The 24,298-nt window shown below is 38.6% G+C and overlaps 4 protein-coding genes across 4 annotated transcripts in view; all 4 read left to right on the top strand.

Moving 5' to 3' along the window:
• Positions 1-8,676, top strand: part of LOC137259515 (receptor-type tyrosine-protein phosphatase T-like) — a 32,429-nt gene extending 23,753 nt beyond the window's left edge. The window contains exons 22-30 of the mRNA XM_067797152.1: positions 644-779; positions 1,392-1,538; positions 2,601-2,700; positions 3,033-3,106; positions 4,413-4,544; positions 5,561-5,683; positions 6,279-6,415; positions 7,019-7,154; positions 8,605-8,676. Coding sequence (XP_067653253.1) covers positions 644-779; positions 1,392-1,538; positions 2,601-2,700; positions 3,033-3,106; positions 4,413-4,544; positions 5,561-5,683; positions 6,279-6,415; positions 7,019-7,154; positions 8,605-8,676 — 1,057 coding nt within the window. The remainder of the gene's footprint in view (positions 1-643; positions 780-1,391; positions 1,539-2,600; positions 2,701-3,032; positions 3,107-4,412; positions 4,545-5,560; positions 5,684-6,278; positions 6,416-7,018; positions 7,155-8,604) is intronic.
• Positions 8,677-12,937: 4,261 nt separating this feature from the next.
• The window catches only part of LOC137259760 (phosphatidylinositol 4-phosphate 5-kinase type-1 alpha-like), a 367,781-nt gene continuing 356,420 nt past the window's right edge, over positions 12,938-24,298 (top strand). The window contains exon 1 of the mRNA XM_067797368.1: positions 12,938-12,942. The gene's annotated coding sequence lies outside the window, so the exon portion shown is untranslated. The remainder of the gene's footprint in view (positions 12,943-24,298) is intronic.
• LOC137259756 (putative leucine-rich repeat-containing protein DDB_G0290503) overlaps positions 14,644-24,298 on the top strand; it is a 143,151-nt gene continuing 133,496 nt past the window's right edge. The window contains exon 1 of the mRNA XM_067797360.1: positions 14,644-14,744. The gene's annotated coding sequence lies outside the window, so the exon portion shown is untranslated. The remainder of the gene's footprint in view (positions 14,745-24,298) is intronic.
• On the top strand, positions 18,729-19,817 carry LOC137259513 (uncharacterized). The gene has a single exon (XM_067797151.1). The coding sequence runs from the start codon at positions 18,729-18,731 to the stop codon at positions 19,815-19,817; it is 1,089 nt and encodes a 362-aa protein (XP_067653252.1).

Below are 24,298 nucleotides of genomic sequence, written 5' to 3'. Positions count from 1 at the left end.
GGTATATCCATTTCAATACTGACAAGAACACATGGCATATTCATTTCAATAATCACACGGACAATTGGCATGTGGCGTATTCTTTTCAATAATCACACGGACAATTGGCATGTGGCGTATACTTTTCAATAATCACACGAGAAATCGTCATATCCATTTCAATAATCACACAGGCATTTGTTACATGGGATCATTGTCCTGTACATAGAACCCAGGTCAAAAATTGGTTGAAGTTAAGCACCGTCGAGCTTGGATGGGTGACCGTGTTAGGCAGCTTGTCTCCTGATAGTTTCTCGGACTTCTTTGCTGCCCCACAACGAAGCACATGTGACACATGTGGTCTCATCTTGGGCAAGTGAGTTTGTTCAAAATTGCCTCTGTTCACCCAGCAGAAAATGGGTACCGGGTGAAATATAGTCATGTGTCTATAACCTTCGAGCGCCTAAGCGGCAGCTTGGGTTATAGTCAGATTCTGATTGCAGCGTCCAGTGAGCTACTCAGATGGATACTAATCTTACACACACCAGCAAGAAATGGCGATATTCAAAGCTACTCATTCTGGACTTCATTGTTAGAAGATATTTGCATTGACTGTTACATAGCAAAGTAAAACGCAAACACTTTATGCCCTGTGTACTTATAGTGCTGGCGTGGGCCGGACGGGAACGTTCATTGCTCTGGACAACCTGTTTGATGAAGCCGAAGCTCTGGACAAAGTGAACGTGTTAGCATGTGTGTCCAAGTTGAGAGAAGCCAGGATGAACATGGTGCAGACTGTGGTGAGTACACACTATTAATATTGACGAGACATCACCATTGGTGCTGTTTCATATAGAGAATTCATTACACGTGTTTTTATAACTTAGGAAACATCAACTGAGTCTCACTTTACCCGTTGGCGGCTTCCTGTCTATCATTTCCACATTACTTTTGCCCTCTTACGAAATGATGTAATCTAGTGGTTCCCTCGTCATACCGAGGACCTCGTTTCGATTCCCCACATGGCTACAATGTGTGAAGCCCATTTCAGGTGTACCCCGTCGTGACATTTGCTGAAATACTACTACAAGTGTCGTAAAATCATAAATGCTTCAAATAACATCAAACCTTTTGGAAACTTGCATATACCTCGTGCATAGCATTACATTGAACGAAAGCGCACAACCTGTCAGCGGTCATTGAACGTATTCATTCGCGGAGAAAAAATACATTGGATATTTAATAATTTTGGGGAGCAGAATATTTGGAAAGTTGTTAGAATATGACTTGATGCATTATTTCATTATTGATCTGTAGAATCGATTGGAACCTACTAACTGTTTTACTCGGAATAAATGTTTATAGCTACACTTTGAGGTTGTGTTTAATAAAAGCAAACACTGTGCCTACAGGACCAGTACCGTTTTGTGCACGAGTCTGTCTTGGAAGCCATCGAGAGTCGGGGAACTTTCTACACCTTGTCCAACTTCGAGGGAAAATTTGGTACCGATATAAAATACTCCAGACAACACGACATGTTGATGAACAGAGAATATCAGGTGGGTAACATCAGTCATACCACCGTGAGAATATTGAATATTGAAATCTCGAGAAAAAACCCCGATATGTTGATTGATTATGATGATTCGCACTCTTAATTTCACTGTGTGTGTTTTACTGTTTTGTTTAAAGTGAAATTCATCGGTACGTTTTCACAGCAGACAGACAGACTACACATGTAGCCTTGTACTATCCATGTTCTCGGCCTCGAAGCTGCCGAGGATCCCAATAAGTTTGGGGGGAGGGGGGGGGGGGGGGGGGGTATGCTCAACGGTTCAAGTATTTATATACAATTGTTGTGTTTTTAGATTCAGTAGACAGTCCAGAATTCGCATGTGAAATTAAACATCACATAGTTACGTGATATCTTCAGATTTGGTCACCAGTTATCATTAGATATTGTAAATTGGGTTCCGGTTATCATTAGATATTGTAAATTGGGTTCCGGTTATCATTAGATATTGTAAATTGGGTTCCGGTTATCATTAGATATTGTAAATTGGGTTCCGGTTATCATTAGATATTGTAAATTTGGTTCCGGATTGCCTATGTCATTGCCCTGGATTCCTTGTCTTATCTATCAGTGGGTATTGTAATCATATGGAATTAGATGTATCATTCTGGTAGCGATCATCAGATGGGCTACTCCCAGTCTTTACGTCATAAATTGAGGTGTGCATTTCAGGGCTGCGGTGAGGATGTATGACAATTAAAAGAGTGTTATATCAGTACTGTCATGTACGAATATAATTTGTACACAAATTTCTATGTGGGAGCAGGTGCTACCTGTCCCTCTGGCCTACTTACGACCCTGAAAAAACTTCTCTTGCCGTCTTTATTGACGGCTTAGCAGCATATTTCTGTCATGAGTGCCTCAGTTGGTTGTGATTGCGTTCAAAGGGACATAACTCCGTCCTCCGATGAAAAGCCTTTTAAACAAGGTGGCGCCATGAAATACAAATAAAGGACCTCGATTATTAATGTTCTCCTATAATAGCATATATTATATATTCTAAAACCGCATTCATTGTAGTTACGTATTCCTGCATTCTATTTTTCAGTCTCTCGAATCCCCGAAGATAGCGATCCCAGAGAAGCTGGCATCACATGCCTATCTGCCAGAAAATGTCAGCAAAAACAGAAACAAGAACATTGTCCCAAGTTTGTATTCGATTTCACATTGTTCAGCCAAGTCCATAGGGTATTATGTTTTGCATCTGTTCAGTGTAAAAGCTTATGATTATAATACCATAAAATTTCATACTTCAGTAAAGGAGTGAGTGACTATGGTTTTACACCCTTAAGCAATATTCCAGCAACATCATTGTAAGGGACAGCAGAAAATGGGCTTCACAGATTGTGTCCGTGTGGGGAATCTTAGGCCTAAGAGCAGACACGTTTACCGTTAGACTACCAAACTATCCTCCTGGCGCAGGAACTGAAGTTTATTTACATGTCTTATGTACGTATTTACACATACCATATGGTTCCAGCCAACAAAGATCGGCCTTTCCTCTCAACTCCTGTCGCAAAACACAACGATTACATCAATGCTGTTATATTACCAGTAAGTACGTTGAATGTCTCAATACCTGTACAGTTCCAACCTCAGCAAAGAATAAAAACCACCTTAAGATACCGTGGTTCACGGGGTGAAACCTGGGACGTTGAGCATAAAATTGAAATAATATTAGTATTACCCATCCCATACGGATGAGGAGACCCTGTGTAATGTCTTGTTGATATTTGCAGAACGGAACTGAACAGAATTATTATTCCCCAAAATCACATATCAGTCCAGTTTTGATGAAATTGGAAATATTAGACTTGTATTGTGCTAAATGTGCAATTTATTGATTCTCGGCGTTGATTGGTCGATCATATATTCCTACATTTTCATTGGGTACCGGAACTACTTTCACACCAGGACGTTCATTCACACATTCATAATAGTTTATCGATTTTTTCATGAATGGTAATCACATTGCTTCGAGATTTTTAAACAGACCCAAAAACATACAGAGTTTCGATCTTTGATGCTTATGTAATACTTCATGTTCTACTTCATTAACAATATGACGTCGTTTACTTAACAAAAAACTATTGTCTCAAATTGATAATATCGTATTTTGTAAACAAACATGGCTGCCCGGTTAACTGCAATCAATATCAAAATGACCTTATCAAGGTGCAACGAGAAGGACACAACCACACAATTCCTAAACATTTACATTAGACAATTCGGCTTTGAGTTCATAAATACTGGATTTTTTTTCGGTTTAATTACAAAATGGGTAATACATAAAATGGCCCACGAAGTACGAGCGATCGGGCGAAATACGTCCCTCTTGAAATTAATGTTCAGGACAGTGAACCTTAGTGTCAGATACACGCCTTCTCCTCACTTTAAGCAACGTGGCTCTTGCAAAGGTAACCGTGCATTGCAGGTTGACTCCTGAGGGTTTCTTGGAGTCTAGGAGCGTTTAGATATTGTCCCAAAACGAAGCATAAGTGAACATTTTACCCAGGAGTGAATGGGTACCCGGAGGGATAAGTGAGAACTGATTTATGACGCTTTTGCAATAATCCAACAATGTCACGGCTAGGGACATCAGAAAAGGGCTTCACACATAATACCCAAATGAGCAATCGAACCAAGGTCTGCGGCGTGACGAACGAACGCTTTAACCACCCGGCTACCCCGCGTTCCGTTTGGATAACTGGCTCAGTATATATTACAAATGCATAGATACTGTATACAATTATACCTTAGTACACAGTAGGCAATAACCATACTAATATCATGACCAGAATTTATTCGTATCAGTGATAGTAAGTCAAATTGACATTTTGGTTGATTTTTATCCCTACAGTCGGCAACACAACCATTGGGTTTGATAGCAACCCAAACCCCGCTAGCAGATACCGTTGTAGACTTTTGGAGGTTGGTCTTTGACCATGACTGTTTCACCATCGTCTGTTTGGAAGATGATGGGGAGAATCGGGTAAGTAATGCAAGTTCTAAAACGACACACGTTTCTTAAATGTCTTAGGCTAATGTAATTATACGCCGTATTGCCAAGGCCATGTAAAAGTTGCTCATGACCGCATGAGCTTGACTGTACGCAGCTTTTAGCAACATTCCAGCAATATGGCGGCGGGGTGGTTCATAAAGTAATGGTGCTGATTGTTCATTTGTTGTTTATCGCCGCACTCAGCAACATTCCAGCAATATGGCGGCGGGGTGGTTCATAAAGTAATGGTGCTGATTGTTCATTTGTTGTTTATCGCCGCACTCAGCAACATTCCAGCAATATGGCGGCGGGGTGGTTCATAAAGTAATGGTGCTGATTGTTCATTTGTTGTTTATCGCCGCACTCAGCAACATTCCAGCAATATGGCGGCGGGGTGGTTCATAAAGTAATGGTGCTGATTGTTCATTTGTTGTTTATCGCCGCACTCAGCAACATTCCAGCAATATGGCGGCGGGGTGGTTCATAAAGTAATGGTGCTGATTGTTCATTTGTTGTTTATCGCCGCACTCAGCAACATTCCAGCAATATGGCGGCGGGGTGGCTCATAAAGCAATGGTGCTGATTGTTCATGTGTTGTTTATCGCCGCACTCAGCAACATTCATGGTGGTCTGTAAATAATCAAGACTGGACAAGATCATCCAGTGAAAAACATCGTTCTGAGCATTAGGGATACGATGACGTGTATCAGCCAAGTCACTGAGTCTGACCGTCCGATCCATTACTCGCCTTTTACAACAAGCATAGGTTTCTGAACATCATTTCTAACCCAGATCTTCACGGGTGTTATTCATTCATAATGATAGTCAGGAGAAAAACAGACTGTGTTGGAAAATCAGAGGTATATAACGAAATTGTAACAGCTGTGAATTTGATTTATACCGAACACGTAGCATTCAGTACGCGTTAATGATGGTTGGTGTTATTCCACTTATTCCAAGTGCATCATATAAACGGCCGTTGCAGGTTTTCACTTTACAAGTTGCAGGTCTTATATCCTAGAAAGAATGAGTCGTTGAACATAGGACCGTTCCGCCTCACCACACTGAAGGAGGACACATCACGAGACAGTTTCATTGAGATGGAGCTTAACCTGGCTCTCAGAGAACAGGTATTGCTGGCGTTCTTAGTGAACAACCCGACGCTAGGGAAGCAACAGTCCTTCTGAACATAATACATATTCAAAGGTTAAAAGTTTACCATTCTTGAAAATATTTATACAATACAGTCTGTATAGTCTTGATACACGTGACTAGTCTGAAACGAAGCACATCCACTTCAAATGTGGTTCCCCCAGTGCTGCTGAAGGTGATGTATACTATCCATCAAAATGTAGCCACTTACTTCAGTCTAATGTTCTAAACTAGATTTTGCAAAATATTCCATGTTGTTTGAAGGTACTGTTTACACATGAACTGATGTATTGTAAAATGAATTCGTAACATTGAAAAGATCATTGTCATGAGTTGGCGAATTTGTTACAAAACTTTACACCAAAACGCACATGCGTTTCAGCAATGTGATGCATGATCCCCGTGCAGTTCATCTGCATGGTAAATATGTAGCCCGTATCTTCACTGGTCTTAGCGAGTGTATGTTGGACTGAAAAGTGAGAAGAGCAATAGCTGTAAATGCACCACAGAGAGTTGTATATCTCATACGGCCACGTGTTCCTTTGATCCCCAAGTCACCTTCTTTATCTTCAGGACAACACGCTTCACCAGATCCGTGTGTTCAAAGTGAGGTCTCAGATCCCCGGGCCTACAGAACCGATGCTAGAGTTTGTGAATGAGATTGGGAGAAAAGGCAGTTCTGAAGAACACAAGACACTTGTACATTGTCTGTACGTTTTGTTGCACACCGATTTTGACGGTTGAATCATTTTCAGCATGTAACAGTATGCTGAAGTCTAATACCTACTTTTGTGGTATAGTATAATAGACATACAATTACACACCAGATAAGATGCGTGCTACAAGATACCCCAAGTATTTTAAAACTGGACACTCTGTGCATGCTGATGTTGGTGGGGTAGGTTTTGACTGATGTTATTCAATTACGAAACGGATTGGGCACAAGTTATCCAACCTAAATAAGCTCTCTCCACACTGGGGTAGGTTAAGCTCGTAAATTCTGCACATCTACTATTAGTTTCAAGCCCAAAAGTTTCCAAGTAATTCTGTGATTACGTTATTTGTTCTTTAAACATCAATGCAGATCTGACAAATGATAAAAATGAAAGTCTTTTAAATAATTACGCCATTCTTCCCCTGTGTCTGTATTTGATGATTGCTTGTGCAAAATGTTGTTATTGTAAACAGTCGTGGAGGGGGGTGGGGGTGGGGGGTGGGGTTTTACTAGTTGTAAGAACCCTACCCCTATCCTTTTTTTCACTTTGTCAATAAAATATGTTTAACGTAATTTAAAGTTTTATCCCGATCCACAGCGACGGTGCCCGCTTGTGTGGGGTGTTCTGTAGTGTCCTCAACATCATCAGCAGGCTGAGACTGGACAAAGAAGTGGACATCTACCTGACCATCCGAGAACTTCAGTGTATCAGACCCCAGTTTATCCAGTCGTATGTGAGTATTAAATACTTCTACATCCAGGAATGGCAGAACAGTAGGATGAAGAAAAGCACCCAAGGTTCATTGCTTCGTCAAGTTGGGTACAGTCAAGGCGTTAAGGGCGCATTGGATCTTGTTGGATATGAAAGGAAAGTTCGTTAGGGTTTAAGGGTACATTGGTCAGCTCGGTAGGCGTTAAGGTACATTGTAAACCAAAAGTTACTGTGTTCTGTAATCTGATTGGTTGAAAAACATGATTAAATGGTATTAGATTCCCGGAAACTGAAAGACTATTCACCGAGTATTGACACGTAAACAATTGTTTTGTTGTGCCATCAATAGTGGTGATGTCATTCAAATCATATTGTGACGTAAAGTTAGAATGACGTCACAAATGAGCAACTCCAGATGCTACCATGAGAACCAGCTGAAACGGCCAGCTGATGACACTTCACTGCTGTGTCCGTATTCGATGTAAACGAGTGCAGACACTAAAACCCCTTTGGTTTACTTTTGTGTTTACAATGTCGATAAACATCATTTGCAGCACGGGAATATTTCATCTGAAACCTCCGGCTGACGCCGTCGGTTCCAAATGCATTCCCGTGCTGCAAATACTCATTAACACCCGGAAATTGACCAACACATGATGTTTATCTCCTAATTGGTCTTGTTGGATATCGAAGCAAGATTTGGTTGCTTGTTTGGTTGTATAACGCCTCCTTCAGCGACTCGAACCAAACAGTTTGTGTTTGAGCCATACACTATCTTTATTCTGAATATGCAATCGCTTGACTAGTCTAACCTTCTTTACACGGTGAGCGACTGACAAATAGTGACGGGATAATTAATTTATGATACACGTGGCACGTGGCACTCACCATTTTACTTCACCTACCTATAGCCCAAATCCTTATCCGTACTCCATTTGTCTGGCAACAAAAATGAGCTCAATTCCGATGGTAATCCACTGTGTTGTTATTACACGTCAGCAGGAGAGCCGAGATACTTGATGTCGGTTTAGAGACCGTTAATTACTGTACAGCCAGTCAACCGGGTGGTCTTTATTGTGCCAAAATACAGACTAGTCTGACGCTTGAGTAGAGGGCGTGTAAATAATAATAAATTAACTAGTTTATGCAGTGAACAAATTCTAGTGCCGATACTGAGACCATGCCGGATTGGAGGGGAGCCGGTTTAGAGGGCTTTCACTGTCCATTGTTCAAAAACCTTCTTCGAGTGAATTAGTCTACATATTATTCGTCCCTGACGTTCTGAGACTGTTTCGAATTCACGATTTTCAGTTATTAATGAAATGTTTTATTAGTTGTATTACTTTCGATCAGCATGAAAGATAAATGCTTAAGCAATAAATCGTTGTTACATTCGATCAAGCCCTGTATTGTCGATTGATTTATCTGAGGAGCAAACATACCTTTTGAGTTTATGGTCGGTTTTTTTTCAGGAGCAGTACAAGTTCTGCTACGACTTGGTGAAGGAGTATCTGCGAGATACCAGCATGTACGCTAACATGTAAAGAAGAAACCAAGAAGTATATGTACTTCGAAGTATATCCATATACTTCTTATTATAGTCATATACTTCTTATTATAGTCATATACTTCTTATTATAGTCATATACTTCTTATTATAGCCATATACTTCGCAGTATACTTCATTGTCATCAGTTGTTATTACACAGCGATGATGTTATGCTCAGTTCAATGGAATCAAACCGTTTTATTTGGTACATCATGGTACATTCTTGTAACATATTTTGAGATGATCTTTTTCTGACAACTTTACAAAAATAATATTTTTGCAAGATATCATGAATTTTTATATAACATTTTACACAACATATGTTTGCGCGTGGTCGACGGTAGTCCTATAATCATATCATTTACCAAAGTGTAACTCTTCATTGTACATCTTATCCTGCTTCGCTGACTCTGTCATCATGGTGCTAGCTCTGTATATCCATGCTATCTCATTTTCTATCATTGTTCATTAATCTCATTGGCGTTGTCACTTTATTGTTGACTTTGGTTATTCATTTCACCTTGTAAATTCAAACATAAGCTTTGGGAGGGAGTAATAGTGACTACACTTAAAGCGCCACATATTTAAATTTATATAATGTCAAATAGGGACCACATGTAATGACAAAATACATCAAACAATGAAACATTATGTTATACATGTACTGAACCTGTGACACTGCTGACGCCAAATACTGTCCCTCACATAGAACAATTAGCTTCAGTTCGAATCCTCCAAGCTTTAAGTGTATTTCCTGCTTCTTGTTGAGATTGCACTTTTGTACTCAATCCATAGCGTTGGCAATCACTGCAGTTATCACTTAAGATATCATTCTAGTATTACCTGCATTAAGATGGGTTCAGCGAGGGAAATGATAGTTGGTTTTCACACCAGCTGTTTCCAATGTTGTGATACGTTTATCAGTAACGTCCATCTCTAATATGCCTTTCTTTCATTAAGGGCTAGTAGTAAAATGATTATGGTACTGATGTTTTAACACTAGTCATGCTTAACGTAGGGAGTTGTACGTGCTACCAGTATTCGGCTCACGACAAACTCTCGGGCTTCTACGCCTGTGACGTAGGACAATTTGAATTCACATTCAGTTGTCAGCTGTCCGTCATCTCATATGTATAGCTGACACAGCATCTTCCTAATGTAGCTTTATTCATAATTCACAGCCAATAAACAATATGTTTTACACAAACGGGGGTCTCTGTCCTATATTTGTCTGCCTGGCAAGACTAAGAACTGCACCCGCGACACTTTTGATTAATTAGCATAATATTACCAATACGATCTTATTGATTTACATTGTTTCATTCATTTCTTATGTATGTTATACTTTCATTGTCTTTTGTAAAATATCAGAATGATGTCACAAAGTAATAGTAACCACACAAGTCGTTTCACCTGTACCTTATATCGAGGTATATCTATTTTTTTTTTAAATTTGTAAACCATGTGTAAACATTCTTGAAACTAATGTTTTTCATACGTAAACACTTGACATCATGACATTAGTCTTTAAATGAATCGTGGAACGTTTAGTGTTTTGAATAAATATATCACGTGTGAGATTCTCATGTCGGCACTTATTATTTTCACTGAGGGCGCGGTGCGGAGCCTAGGTTACGTTGGTGTACGCATCAGAGTATCCACATGAGAGAATCACATTCTTATGTCAGCACGACATCCGTGCCTATCGGTTTCATTAAGGTTGTCAGCATGAAATACCTGTGTCACTTTGAGAATTTCGCTCAGAAAATGCATCTTTTTTGTACCTGTGCATCCCCAATATGTAGATGCTTTCTTGGTACAACAGAAAACAGCAAAAGATAAAGTATTCACTCAAACAATCAATATATCCATATTGAAAATATCGCATTGTTATTTTTCACATTAGATCTTTATGTGCTACCGTTGTAAAATCCTTAAGAAAGGTAGAGCATAAAAAGGTAGAGCATAGTGAGACATATGATATAAATGCAGTTCAGCTGCTTAACGGAATTAAGGGGTTTATCAAAGAAAGAAAACTGATTCCCTTCCCAGCCAACAAAGCATATACAAAGAACACAACACAGAATGGACGTTCCTTGGAGAATATTTGAGACATGAGTGGCAATATGGCATAAGGAACATGAAACTGTAATCGTTTTTGGTCTTGGAGAGGTTTAGACACTCTTCTTTTACAAGCTTACAAAACAGTTTGCACCAAAGTATTTTCCGTTTGACTCTCTAAGCGAACAAGAACATGTGCATACCTCAAACTGTACAATGCAGCATGACAGATCATATACTTTCAGAACTTTGTACAAGTGATAGCAAGTAAAGAACACAGTACATCGGTGCTACAGATACACCTGACAAACCATGGGATTCGGCCTAAACTCTGAAACGCTTAAAACCATTGTTGCAAGACCTACAAGTAGAATCAGCACGAGCTTCACCCAACAGTTGTTTCAAATGTTTAAGCCAACTTTCTCAGTGCCCACCACGTCGAACATATTCCGATTTCATCCACTGACCAGTGACCATAAGACGATCCAACTCCAAACTGCACACAATTCTCTCCAAAGCCCGTACTACTAGCATTCACACACTGCTCACTGCATTACTGATATGCTTGTATTTATCACAAAATATATGAAACAGCCTTCGTGCCACTGGGCATAGAGGTACATTGAGGCTCATTCCTAGAGATTGAAAGTGTCTTGACATGTTATAATCTTTAGATTGCTTTGTGGAGAAAATATCCTTAGCAATAGAATACATTGTAGCTGATATTTCTTACTAAGTAGTGTATTTGGTGTAAAGTTTATCTTTGCTCAAAGGAAACATTCGTGAATGCGGTCATAAATGAATGTCTGAGTATCCATGATAATTGAATCGTGTGAATAAATGTATCCACGATGGCTCCATGTCGTTTTTATACATGGTGCTAAAGGTTATCAGTATGTAAGCATGTTTTCCTGGCTACATGGTTGGTGTAGAGACGGTCACATGACCGTCGACAGAAAGGCAGTCTGACTTCAACTCATATCCACCCACCAAAACTCATGCTGACTTCAGTTACAAAAAATAGATTTTGAGAGACCTGGATGAAGACTTCCGTGTGATTCAACCAATGAGATTATTTTTAGCTTGACGGCATTCCCGTTAGGCTTCATTGGTTTGTAGTAAAATAAATTTAATTTGCTTAACTAAATGGCCTATTTTTTAGAAGCTTTTTCGGTAATTGCATAATATAACAAGTAATATTTTGTGAAGTGAGGCAATACCTATTTCTATGGACCGGCAAAAGCAAAACTGACATCGGACTTCGACCTCGGTCAGTATTGCTTTTAACCTCATCACCACTCTATATTTGAATAACATTTTGTTAACCTGACACCCTTTTCGGATTAAGAAAAATTACTGTTACAAAAGGTATTCATACGAATCACATTGCAGCACTCACTCTGATCACTCGTGAAGACCCGACTAGAATCAAACAGAACAGTAGGCACATTGCGACACAGTATCTCAGTTTATATTGGTTTGGAATTTTTAAATGTATATATCTAGCTAAAGAGGCAGTCTGAAACATTGATGTTGTGAATAACGATACCTGCATGGAAGGGTAATAATTATAGTATAAGTATATATATATCTTTACCCAATTTTAGCATAAGCTGGACACTTAAACAGTGCATAGTATCGATCATCCAAATCTTCACTGCAGCTTAGGTTGTGTTAAGAGCTCTTCTTAGATTTGCAGTCTTAAGCAATAGAAGGTGTTTTCGGGATGTACACAGGAGTTGTAGATTCCATCGTGAATTAAATAGTGAGTGAGTGAGTCAGTTCAGTTTTACGCCGCACTCAGCAATATTCCAACTATGTGGCGGCGGTCTGTAAATAATCGAGTCTGGACCAGACAATCCAGTGATCAACAACATGAGAATCGACCTGCGCAATTGGGAACCGATGACATGTGGTGCACTAGGTGAAGCGCATCTGGAGGTGAAGCGCATCTGGACTCCCCACAGTGTTAATGATAGAACATTGCTAATGGCGCAGTAAAACTATATTCTTACACTCGTATTTACACATCTCGTGACCTACTGGTCATCTGACCCCAAATTATACAACGGATGTAAGAGTATACGACGGACGGTGTGATGACATGTGAGTCTACTCGAACCGGGACATTCGGCGTGATTAGCGAACGTGTTAAACACAGGGCTTCCCAAGCGGCCCTGTAGGACTATCACAGGCCCAAGTACAGTCGATATTGTCCAAGGCAGTCACAGATCAATGATTACAGACCATTGCACACATTTTCATCTTCAAAACCAACATTTCGAATGGTCAGCCTTCATGGACTGACCTTCAATTCCTCGAATTGAGAGGAGTGAGTGAGTCAGTCAGTTTAGTTTTACGCCGCATGTTACAGTAGTGCCTTACCGCTAGACGAATGACGCCATAAATTTTAGTTTTATTTTGCTAACACCTGCACAGTAATAAACCGAATACTAAACTCGTTTCCGTGAAATACTAGTTTTCTTAAAATCGTCAAAGATTCAAGCTGTTTTTCTTTGAACTTTCGCTCGTTTGATACCAAAAACTCGCCAATAAGAATGGTATTGCGCGGAAGGTACCGGTCGTTTCGTATCATGATGCTGTCACATTTTATAAGCACTTTACACAATTAAACACTGTCATCAGCAAGAATGGAATAACGCGGGAATCTTCACCGAAACTGATAATAATGATTTAAGTCATTGTTGAATACCAGTCCGCCATTACGACTAGAAAATCACGCTCTTTCTGCTGACATCATCCGAACTCCCACTAAGAATAAGAAGGAGAGGAACCAATACGTACCCCTTGAAGAGGCAACTATGGTTATGTTTAACCTACGTACATGTAATCGACATGGAATATAATTGTCTACATGAATGTCCTACTTCTTCTGCATTAAGGACAACTGGTATATTTATACAAAATATGACACCTATAAACAATCATGATAAAAAAACATATTATTATTTTTATTTCAAGAACGAGCTATTAACATATTTTCTACATAACTCAGTTACTACCTTTAATTCGCGCCTGATTGAATCTGAATAAGCGACTCCTTGTTATCAATGATAAATTCTGTGTCTAGCTGATTGAATCTGAATAAGTGACTCCTTGTTATCAATGATAAATTCTGTGTCTAGGTTACGTTCGTTTATATTTAAACCAAATCTGATTTCAAACACTTATTTCTGCAAACAGTATTCAGCTCATAAAGTACGTATTGAACTTTATTGATCAGTCGTTGACCCAAATTAGACAACGATCTGTCCGCGAAAGCCTGTAAGAATTATTCCCGGACATTAATATTTTATGGAAGGATTACTGTTACAAGTTGTATGAAATCGCGTGAAGTAACATTCAATTTATTTTCAACGTTAGCCAATCAGAATCGCGGATAGCATATATACATTTTGTAATAATATATGGGTATACATGCATAGAGGTAACCTAGAGATCTCAACTTCTTCTTCCACCCACACGTGCACACCAAACGACCAAATATTTCAGACTACCTTAATGAATCCCGCTAAACATATTTACAGGGACAAACGTCTTGATTGTTCATAGCAATTACGCTTCGCTACAGCGCACCAGTGCACCAGTGCACCAGTGCGTTGTTTGGCAACAAAACCACGTGATCAAACTATCAAACCCGGAAATGAGCATTTCAATACTAGTTCCCACTCAACTGTCTTTAAATGTATCATATACTTTCAATTTATTACCATAGTCAACTAATTGAGTATATGTAAATAACAAAATTGAAAACTGTTAATGTTAGAAACTACACTTTTATTTTTCACTGCTATGATAAGAATGAGTAAGTTAATACTAGATATGTGTTTCTTTTTCAAAGCACGTGATAGTCTATAGGGTAATAGTATCAAATCACAGCGCACTTGTCAAGAACTTCGAAAGATCAACACAGCTTCTTAGCTTAATTAACAGCTGATTGGCTCAGATGGGTTGATTACCTTTTAAAGGATTAACGACTTTGTGAGTATTGTATGAACACGTCTGCCATTGTTTTGTAATTAATCTTAGACAGGAGCACACGTGGTAAGAGAAAGTGGAGAGAAAGTGGTTCTGCAGTTCGGGTCAACGTGGATGAGGACGGATCAAGCTATGATACTCACGACATGTTATTAACATTGTTGAGACTTTTTACATTGCTGAAGACCTACCATCAAGTTAGTACGTTGATATGATGGATGACATAACGAAAATTATAACATAGCAGAATAAATACTAGGCTAAAAAGATCGATAAAAAGAAATATCGGCCATGGAAAAAAATATTTATTGTGTATTGACAAGAAACTTGTGCCATCGCAAATATCGATATTTGAGATAACACAATCCACAAAGTTATGTCTTTATTCACGGGATCCTTCTAAATTATATTCTGACCCTTATATGTCACCACTAGAAACTGAAGTGAACTATGTTGATTTTCCCATGTAACTGAAATATTGCTGAGCGCACCATTATAATTTTAAACAAAAACCTAAACTACAGTCCTTTTGAGTCAGAAACGGACCGATGCATTGCAAATTTTATCATTGTAGAAAACTTCCACATACCTATAAATAGTACACATGTTTATCATTTACTAATACCCAACAGCTTTCTTATGTTTGACAATTTTCCGGACTCCACCAAAAAAGTTGTTAAAGAAACTATCATCTTTGAAAAGGCAAAAGTTGTTATCTGTCGTGGCGGGTTGAAACTGCAGAAACGGAAAAGCCAGTCTTCGTGGGGGACATCTCAAAATCTATTCTATGTCGGTTCCTTGTCTCTTGTAGTGTCATAGTACTTGATAAGATGGATGACCAAATGAAAGTGAGTGAGAGTGAGTTTAGTTTACATTGCACTCAGCAATATTCCAGTTATATGGAGGTGGTCTGTAAGTAATCAAGTCTAGACCAGACCATGCAGTTATCAACAGAATGAGCATTGATCTGCACATTTGGGAACTGATGACATGTGTCCACCAAGTCAGTGAGCCTGACCACCCGCTCCCGTTAGTTACTGTTTACAAGAAGAATGGGTTGCAGAAGGGTAATATTCTAATGTTCTAACCTGGACCTTCACAAGGGTGCACACTGAAAGTGCAATGTACTATATGTTATATGTGCTATGATTGGATAAAACGATTGATAATTGGAAATATATCATCTATAGGAAATAAATGGTTATCGATTCGAAAACTGAGTACTTAAACTATCATGATTAATTATACTTTAAATATATTTCCACGATGCACAAAGTCACGTCTTTATTCATGATGTGGTTTCATGTTATGTCACCTATCCATGAAGATCTGCAGAAGAATATTTTTGTCTTCTGCAACCCCTCAATATTGCTTGCAACAAAAGGCGACTATTCTTGTCGTAAGAGGCAGCTAATGGGATCAGGAGGTCAGCCTTGCTGACTTGGCTGACACTTATCTCTGGTTCCCAATTAAGCAGTTTGATGCTCATGCTGTTGATCACAGAACTGTCTCACTCAAATTATATTTTGAACGTTCATCATTTTCTCAGCAGTGATGTAAAACATGTTGAAATTCTCTTAGACGTATTTAAGTTTACGTAAAGTTGCTTGGCCGTTATTTCTTTAGAATTAATCAATATCTAGTTGATGAGTATAGATGCGTAAAATCGATAACCAGCCCTGGGAAAGGAAAAACACATTACATATTCACGGACCCATTTTCCTTTGTTTTCACTCTGTGATCTATGTGTTCAGACATAAAGTGGTCAAATTGTACAGTTTACATATGGATCATGTTTGATGTGAAATTTATCAGTTATATAGTGAGTGTGTGACATGGGTAATAAAGTATCTAACAAAAAGCGTATGATTCCAATTGAGGAATGATATATGTTGATTGTTCTAGACTCTAAGGATTCCAGTTATATCTCTGACTTAAATGTGGTGGTGGCGTAGCATGGTGGTTAAAGCATTGCCTCATCATGCTGAGGACCCGTGTTCCAGTCCCCTAATGGGAACAGTATATAAAGTTCGATTTTGGTGTCCCCAAGATATTGCTGGAATATTCTTAAAAGCGGTGTACAACAATACTGATTCGGATGTAAAATATGATCATATTATCCATAATTTACGTATAAAATCATGCACAGTGGTTGAGTCAGTCTTACTTGCTAATGGCAATAACAATATCCATATAATACATTCACAATTCATTAACTATTATCTGTAAAATAGGGAAGCCAGAACACACCACTTACACTGTGGGTAATAACATATATTATACAAATGGCATTTAAAAATATTGTGTATATTTGTACACAAGCAGCTCAAAATTATTTGGGTAATGATGATTTTTTTAAAGTTTTGTGTGTGATGTATAGGTACCAGTCAAAAAGGATAGGGAATATTCCATTTTGGGAGCACACTACTAGCCATTTTGTATATATCCATGCAGACGAAAGATTTCCAGAGGAATGCAATAAATTGTGTCATTTTTCATTTTTCCATAATTTCTCGTCATCATCTGCTTCATCATGCGCATTTTATTTCATTATTTCATTTTTATTTTATATTATTTTATGTTGTATTTTGTCCAATATTTCTGACTTGTATTACAATCAAAAACACTTTTCAAAATATTTATGTTGTATTTTTGGAAAATAATCCCCCAGCCCCAGGTGTGTGCCTTGTCTTGCATGTCAGTGTGTGTATGTAAACACCGATTATCCAAAGCTGCGATCCCCTCAGAAATCTAGCATGCCATCAGCTTAGGGTTGGGAAGGACAACAACAGCAATAGGATAATCATTAATGGGAAAATCAATGGTGAGGTAAACTATCAGTACAAGAGACCGAAATAAGTTGCACTTGAAGACTAATTGGATTAGACAATTGTAACATGGCTTTGTGTTAAGGAGTGCTGGCACTTGTCGACTCAACCTGAGGGAAAGGCATTTACAAGTAGCAGTCACTGTATTTACTGTTCCGCTTCCTTGGGTAGATTCTTGGGCTGTCTGTCAGGGAACTTTGGAATTGCCCCTACTAATCCCCTAAATATGTCTATATTTCATGACTGTTTCATTATTTGTACCTGAAAGACAGCTGTGTATAGCAGAGGTGATTACTGAGGGACAAAGACCTATTACGATAGCAATAGTCTATTGTGACCAACTTTTTCAATATGTTATAACAATAGTCTTTTTCTGTTCTTGAATTGTCTTATTTGAAGTCATTTTCGAAATGAATGTATAATTTATGTGGAATAATAACAAGCTGAAGTAGCTTCAGTCTCTTTTTAGAAGTAATAAAAAACTTGAAACCCAGATCTAGTTTGTTTAAGAGGTAACAGGGGCTGTACTTACTGTCTTTATAGCTGTGTATCTATCAGTGGAAGACAATCACGTAACTATTGATAGTCACACATACTATTGATACCTTTCAGTTTCTACCATTGATTAATTGCTAATAGGGGATCACAAATTACAATACGTTTATACTTCGATGCATAGTGACAGACTTTAGGTGTATGGTACATGCTTATAATATCAGACATATTCCAAACCAACCAGAACTTGTTTTCTTTTTTGACTGCTGAGGCTGCAGCAGTTTGGTTCGATTATCAAAAATTGAATCTGACATCTCAGTTTCGATATTTGATAACCATTATCATTATTTTTGTTAGATATTAGAATACCTGTTTGATTTATTTCCACACAGCCAGAACGTTGTTTTTGATTCGCACTCAAGAAGTTTAGTGCGCTGTAGTAAGACGAATCATGATTGGTTAACGCCAGGTTAATTATGAGAGTTGTTGTTAGTAGACATTGTCAGGTCAGTGATGGATTTTATGCTAAAACAGCAGACTCAGAGGTTGATTGAAGAATCAGATTGAAAATGGTCAAAGCCAATATCGAAAATCGAATCAAGATCTGGTTGAATTGTTTTAGCCGTAATGACTGTTCCTTCATCTCCATGCCTCCATGATCTGCATGCCTCTGTCATCTCCATGCCTCCATGATCTGCATGCCTCTGTCATCTCCATGCCTCCGTCATCTCCATGCCTCCATCATCTCCATGCCTCCATCATCTCCATGCCTCTGTCACCTCCATGCCTCCATGATCTCCATGCCTCCGTCATCTCCATGCCTCCATCATCTCCATGCCTCCATCATCTCCATGCCTCCGTCATCTCCATGCCTTCGTCATCTCCATGCCTCCGTCATCTCCATGCCTTCGTCATCTCCATGCCTCCGTCATCTCCATGCCTCTGTCATCTCCATGCCTCCATCATCTCCATGCCTCTGTCATCTCCATGCCTCTGTCATCTCCATGCCTCCGTTATGTCCATGCCTCCATCATCTCCATGCCTCTGTCATCTCCATGCCTCTGTCATCTCCATGCCTCCATCATCTCCATGCCTCTGTCATCTCCATGCCTCTGTCACCTCCATGCGTCCGTCATCTCCATGCCTCCATCATCTCCATGCCTCCGTCATCTCCATGCCTTCGTCATCCCCATGCCTCCATCATCTTCATGCCTCTGTCATCTCCATGCCTCCATCATCTCCATGCCTCCATCATCTCCATGCCTCTGTCATCTCCATGCCTCCATCATCTCCATGCCTCCGTCATCTCCATTCCTCCGTCATCTCCATGCCTCCGTCATCTCCATGCCTCTGTCATCTCCATGCCTCCGTTATCTCCATGCCTCCATCATCTCCATGCCTTCGTCATCTCCATGCCTCCATCATCTCCATGCCTCCATCATCTCCATGCCTCTGTAATCTCCATGCCTCCATCATCTCCATGCCTCCGTCATCTCCATACCTCCATCATCTCCATGCCTCCGTTATGTCCATGCCTCTGTCATCTCCATACCTCTGTCATCTCCATGCCTCCATCATCTCCATGCCTCCATCATCTCCATGTCTTCATCATCTCCATGCCTCTGTCATCTCCATGCCTCCATCATCTCCATGCCTCTGTTATGTCCATGCCTCCATCATCTCCATGCCTCCGTCATCTCTATGCCTCCATCATCTCCATGCCTCCGTTATGTCCATGCCTCTGTCATCATGAATTTGGGCAGAAATGTTGCTGATGTGGCATAAAGTTTTAAATCACTTACTTAATATTCTTCTAAAAGAAGTTGTTTTCCTCACCCAAGCCTCACACCCAAAGGGCTGAATAATTATACAACTTATTGACATCGATAACTGTAAAAATAAATATTGATCAATCACTGATAAATATTGGTGAAAGTTTTTTTCCTCGTCAATAAAATGTAACAAAAAAAATACAAAAGAAATGAAGTTATTTCAGACTACTGGTGAGTGGGGATAGATTTGTTCATGGGTTATCAACATACAGAACATACAACATATGTCATATTTGGGATTTCACTTAGTAAAGTACAAATTCTGGTACTTTGTTTGGTTGAGTTCCATCCGGGATTCAAACACGCACCCTCACAATCCGACACCTAATCACCAGCGCACAAAGTCAGCTGCCTAGCCCACTCAGCCACCGCAACTTCCACAAAATGAAAGCCGGACAACTGGTAGTCTAGACTTTGTACTTTGTGTACCCCTTTGATAAGTGTAAATTGGCATGGCTCTCACTGCATTGTGTAGTCATACTCAACATACTTTAGAAGCAGTGGGATCCGAATGAAAACATATCTCGGCTGTAATTTAAAACTCTATTACATCTCAGTAGATTATGTTCAATATATCTGTGACCCAATTTTAATTTAGAAAATGATTACAGATTCTTCCCTGATTATTAGGACTGCAGCGAATATACCATGTGCCGAATACGATGCATATCACGAATGTTGGGTAACAAATATGGATAATCATTTACGAATAAAAGATTGATCGATGCACAATATGAAATCCTCATATTGACTGTTAATTTGTCGTAGTAATAACCAGTGATCTGACATAACAATCAAATTTGGTATGTAGTAGACTAATAGTTGTAGTCCAATGTGCAGCCACTGCAAACTGACATTACTTGCGCTACTGCAATGCTAGTGCATAATCTTTCTTGCATATCTCAATTTGGAAAAAGAACGTAAGGGCTCAAGTAAATCATGTTCCATTAGAAATATTGTAAATGTTCATTCATATTCGGATTTGATGACCACAAATAATGAATTCATTTCATGAAAGGCTACGGTTCGATTCAGTGAATATGTGAGTGTATCGTAACAGCCTTACTGATTATAAACCTTTTTCACAGATCTGAACTTCTGAATCTTTCGTCATTGTCTTCACTTTTCTGTGTATTTATGGAATAGGATGTTTGTAGATGGGGTGTATAACACAGGTACTTCAGCTCCGAATCTCTACCAAAGTCTATTAGTAACTCTACTTTTGAATTTTAAAGTTGTTATGCTTGTTTGGAACGGTGTTACAATAGTCTCACTCATGCAAGATTTAGTCTTTGTTGTTGATTAACGTCGCACCCAGCAGTGTTTCAACTATATGGTGCCGGTCTTTCAATACTTGAATCTGGAATAGATAATCCAGTACTCAATAACATGAGCATCAATCTGCACAATTAGGAACCGATGACGTGCCAACCAAGTCAGCAAATCTGACCACCTGATCTTGTAAATCGCCTCTTGTATACGACAAGTATGGGTTACTGAGACCAATTCTAGCCCGTATCTTCACAGGTACACTCATACAAGAAGAGATGCAGTAGGCTGCGTACAGATGTATTTAATTACTCTTGAGCGTCGGTACACTTCTGTTTCAATGTGAATTCAGTTTTTCTACAAAGTGAAACATTCTTTGTACAAATCACATACTCCTAACCCCTCAACAAACGGATAAAAAATCATTACAGCATGTGGTTTTCATGTAAGTGCACTAAAAGAACTTTGTCTGGACTCACTATCTTGTAGAATACAGGTTGAATGAATGCAACATTATTGCAAGTTCAGTATTTCAGGCTAGACCAATTTTATTCCTTGCTTTACAGATCCACAGGCCGTATGTTTTTTCAAGAATAAGAGAAAAAATTAAGATTAATTTTCCCTCTCCAAAAATAAAATCTTAATGTTTTTATTGTCCCCAAGTTGTTTTTAGATTGCTTTTTGCCACATATACACTTCATTAATTGACCAAAATATTTTTAGCATTAACCCCCTGGATGCCGAGTTTTTTTTTCAGGCGCACATCTTCATAAAGTTTGAAAAGTGAACGTTGTGCGAGATTTGCTCTCGCGTGGTCCTGGATCTGCGTACGGCTATGAAATTGCACAGACATGTAGAATATTTGATTTCCTATCCGTTGGTATGAATATAATTGCGGCTACCTCAGGGGTTTGAGAAATAGACACTGCTAAAAGTTGTCCAAAACTTTTGTGTGTGTTCAAAAACAGTAAATTTCTCAGTTTTTTATCGTGCACCAAGAGAAGCACTCTGCTACGAGTTTTTTAATTTGGCATCTTTACGGAAAGTGTGAGCGAAGAAAATACAGCTTGATATCTGCACGACATAAGTGTATATGAAATGGATGTATGTGCTAATGCATAACGTCATACTCACAAAATCAAAAATGACCCGCAATAAATGTCAAAAATCGATTTTCTACTATGACGCCAAACGTCGACAGAGAGGTCATGCACGTATAAAGGTAAGGGGGCATAACTCAGCTATGGTTTACATTTGGTCAATGTAACTCCGATCACATGGAAAGAATTTGCTGTGGATATGGACAGTATATTTTCGTGATGTTTTGTTCACAGTGAACCAAACTATTCCAATACAAATTTCCCCAATGTGAGAGGATACCTTTTGGTAGTTTCACAATTTGTAAGAAAAGATGCAAGTGTACTACATCAAAATTCAGGCTATAGCGATTTGGATGTCCCTATCCGATACATATTTTAGTTCTTAGATTCCAATATTCTCCTGTTTGTGTATATGTATTTTTATTAATTTTCCATCATTATTAACGGAGTAACAGCCACATTTTCAAACGTAATGAAATAACTGAAAATAATGCGACGTTTTAGTTGACGTCACAGCATGTTTTGTGCATTTTGTGACGTCGGAAAAAGACTACTCTGGTTGCTGATTAGTTTATATCTAACCTAATTTCCACTCAATGTGTAAAAGATATCGGCTTCTGCGTCAGAATTCAACACTTTTTTGCCAAAATATAAAATGAATGGTTTTATCACTGAAATAGTGTCCTGAATATATCAACAATTACACGGTTTTACTACATATCTTATTGTGAGCAACACGCGCACCTGCCTAGCATCAATTTAGCTTAAATGAAAATTTCACAACACCTGAATATTCATTGAGTATTCATTTAGGAAAAAGACTTTTCTTCTCATGATTATGAAATCAATTCCCTTCATAAGAATGCAATGAGAGGTACAAAGAGATCGCTTTTTCAGTAAAGAAGTATTAGAAAATGGACGTAAGGCTTGTCCAAATTAAGACTTGACCTGATGTATATATTTTTAACAATTTCCGTATAAATATTGTTTGAGTTAGACATTCTGCCATCAGATATATTTTAGATATATTTTAATCGCATTTGAATTGACTTTATTATCGAAAAACAATGATAATGAATCATGAAACGTTTTGACAAACTCGCACCTGGTCAATTAATATTCATAATAGTTTTGTCTATAAAAACGACACAAACCAATACAATGAACAAGACAATTCCTTTAAATGGTAGTATGTGTGCCCCTACATTTGATAAAATGTACAAATCATTTTCATTAATACTATCCGTTTTACTTATAAGTTGGAATTAAATCGCTGTTTATTAACCAGTTCATATGTAACTGCAATATTTGTCCCAACGTATTGAATATTGCACATCACGGGAACTAAAGCACATGTTGCAGTAATGGCTACGTGTGATCTTCCAACACTTGTGCAGAGGCTTAAAATGTGGTATAATACACTTACTGAGTCAATTTCCCATGTAAATATTATTCAAACAATCAAAAGCTTTCAAGGAATAAAAACGGATACCTTATATCCACACATGCTATGGTGTTGAACATGGATATATGTAGATACTGAAATCAGTTTCATGAAAAAATATCTGAACGATGCGCAAAATATACGTCACAATACTACAAGTGCAATCAGAATGGTATGGGCATTGTGTTTACTCTTGTTCAACCGACCTTCTCCTCAAAGAAATTGCCTAATATGTGCAACAATGTTGACGTATGACATCACTACCGATGACCGATTTCTTTCGCTGAGAAGGGTACACAGGATTTTGCGATGACTTTTTGCTTGATTCAGGGATCTTTTGTATATAAATGTGAGATGTAAGTAATCAGAATTATTCTGACTATCTGTGTATTGTAATATGTTCTTATCGTTTACATTGTAAATGACGGAAGAAGCCAGAAATGCCGATAAGTACCTTTGTCGTTCTGCGTGATTTTGCGTCAGTCATGGCGTCACGCTACACTCAAAGTTTGACAGTTTCTTATGAATTACCAAATTATTTCATTGTATCTATTTTCAATTTGCAATTTTTTGCCACGATACTCTTCCC

Source organism: Haliotis asinina, chromosome 13 (assembly GCF_037392515.1).
Source record: "Haliotis asinina isolate JCU_RB_2024 chromosome 13, JCU_Hal_asi_v2, whole genome shotgun sequence".
Lineage (NCBI taxonomy): Eukaryota > Metazoa > Mollusca > Gastropoda > Lepetellida > Haliotidae > Haliotis > Haliotis asinina.
The sequence above is the reverse complement of the archived record's forward strand: the minus strand, read 5'-3'. Positions and strand labels throughout refer to the sequence as shown.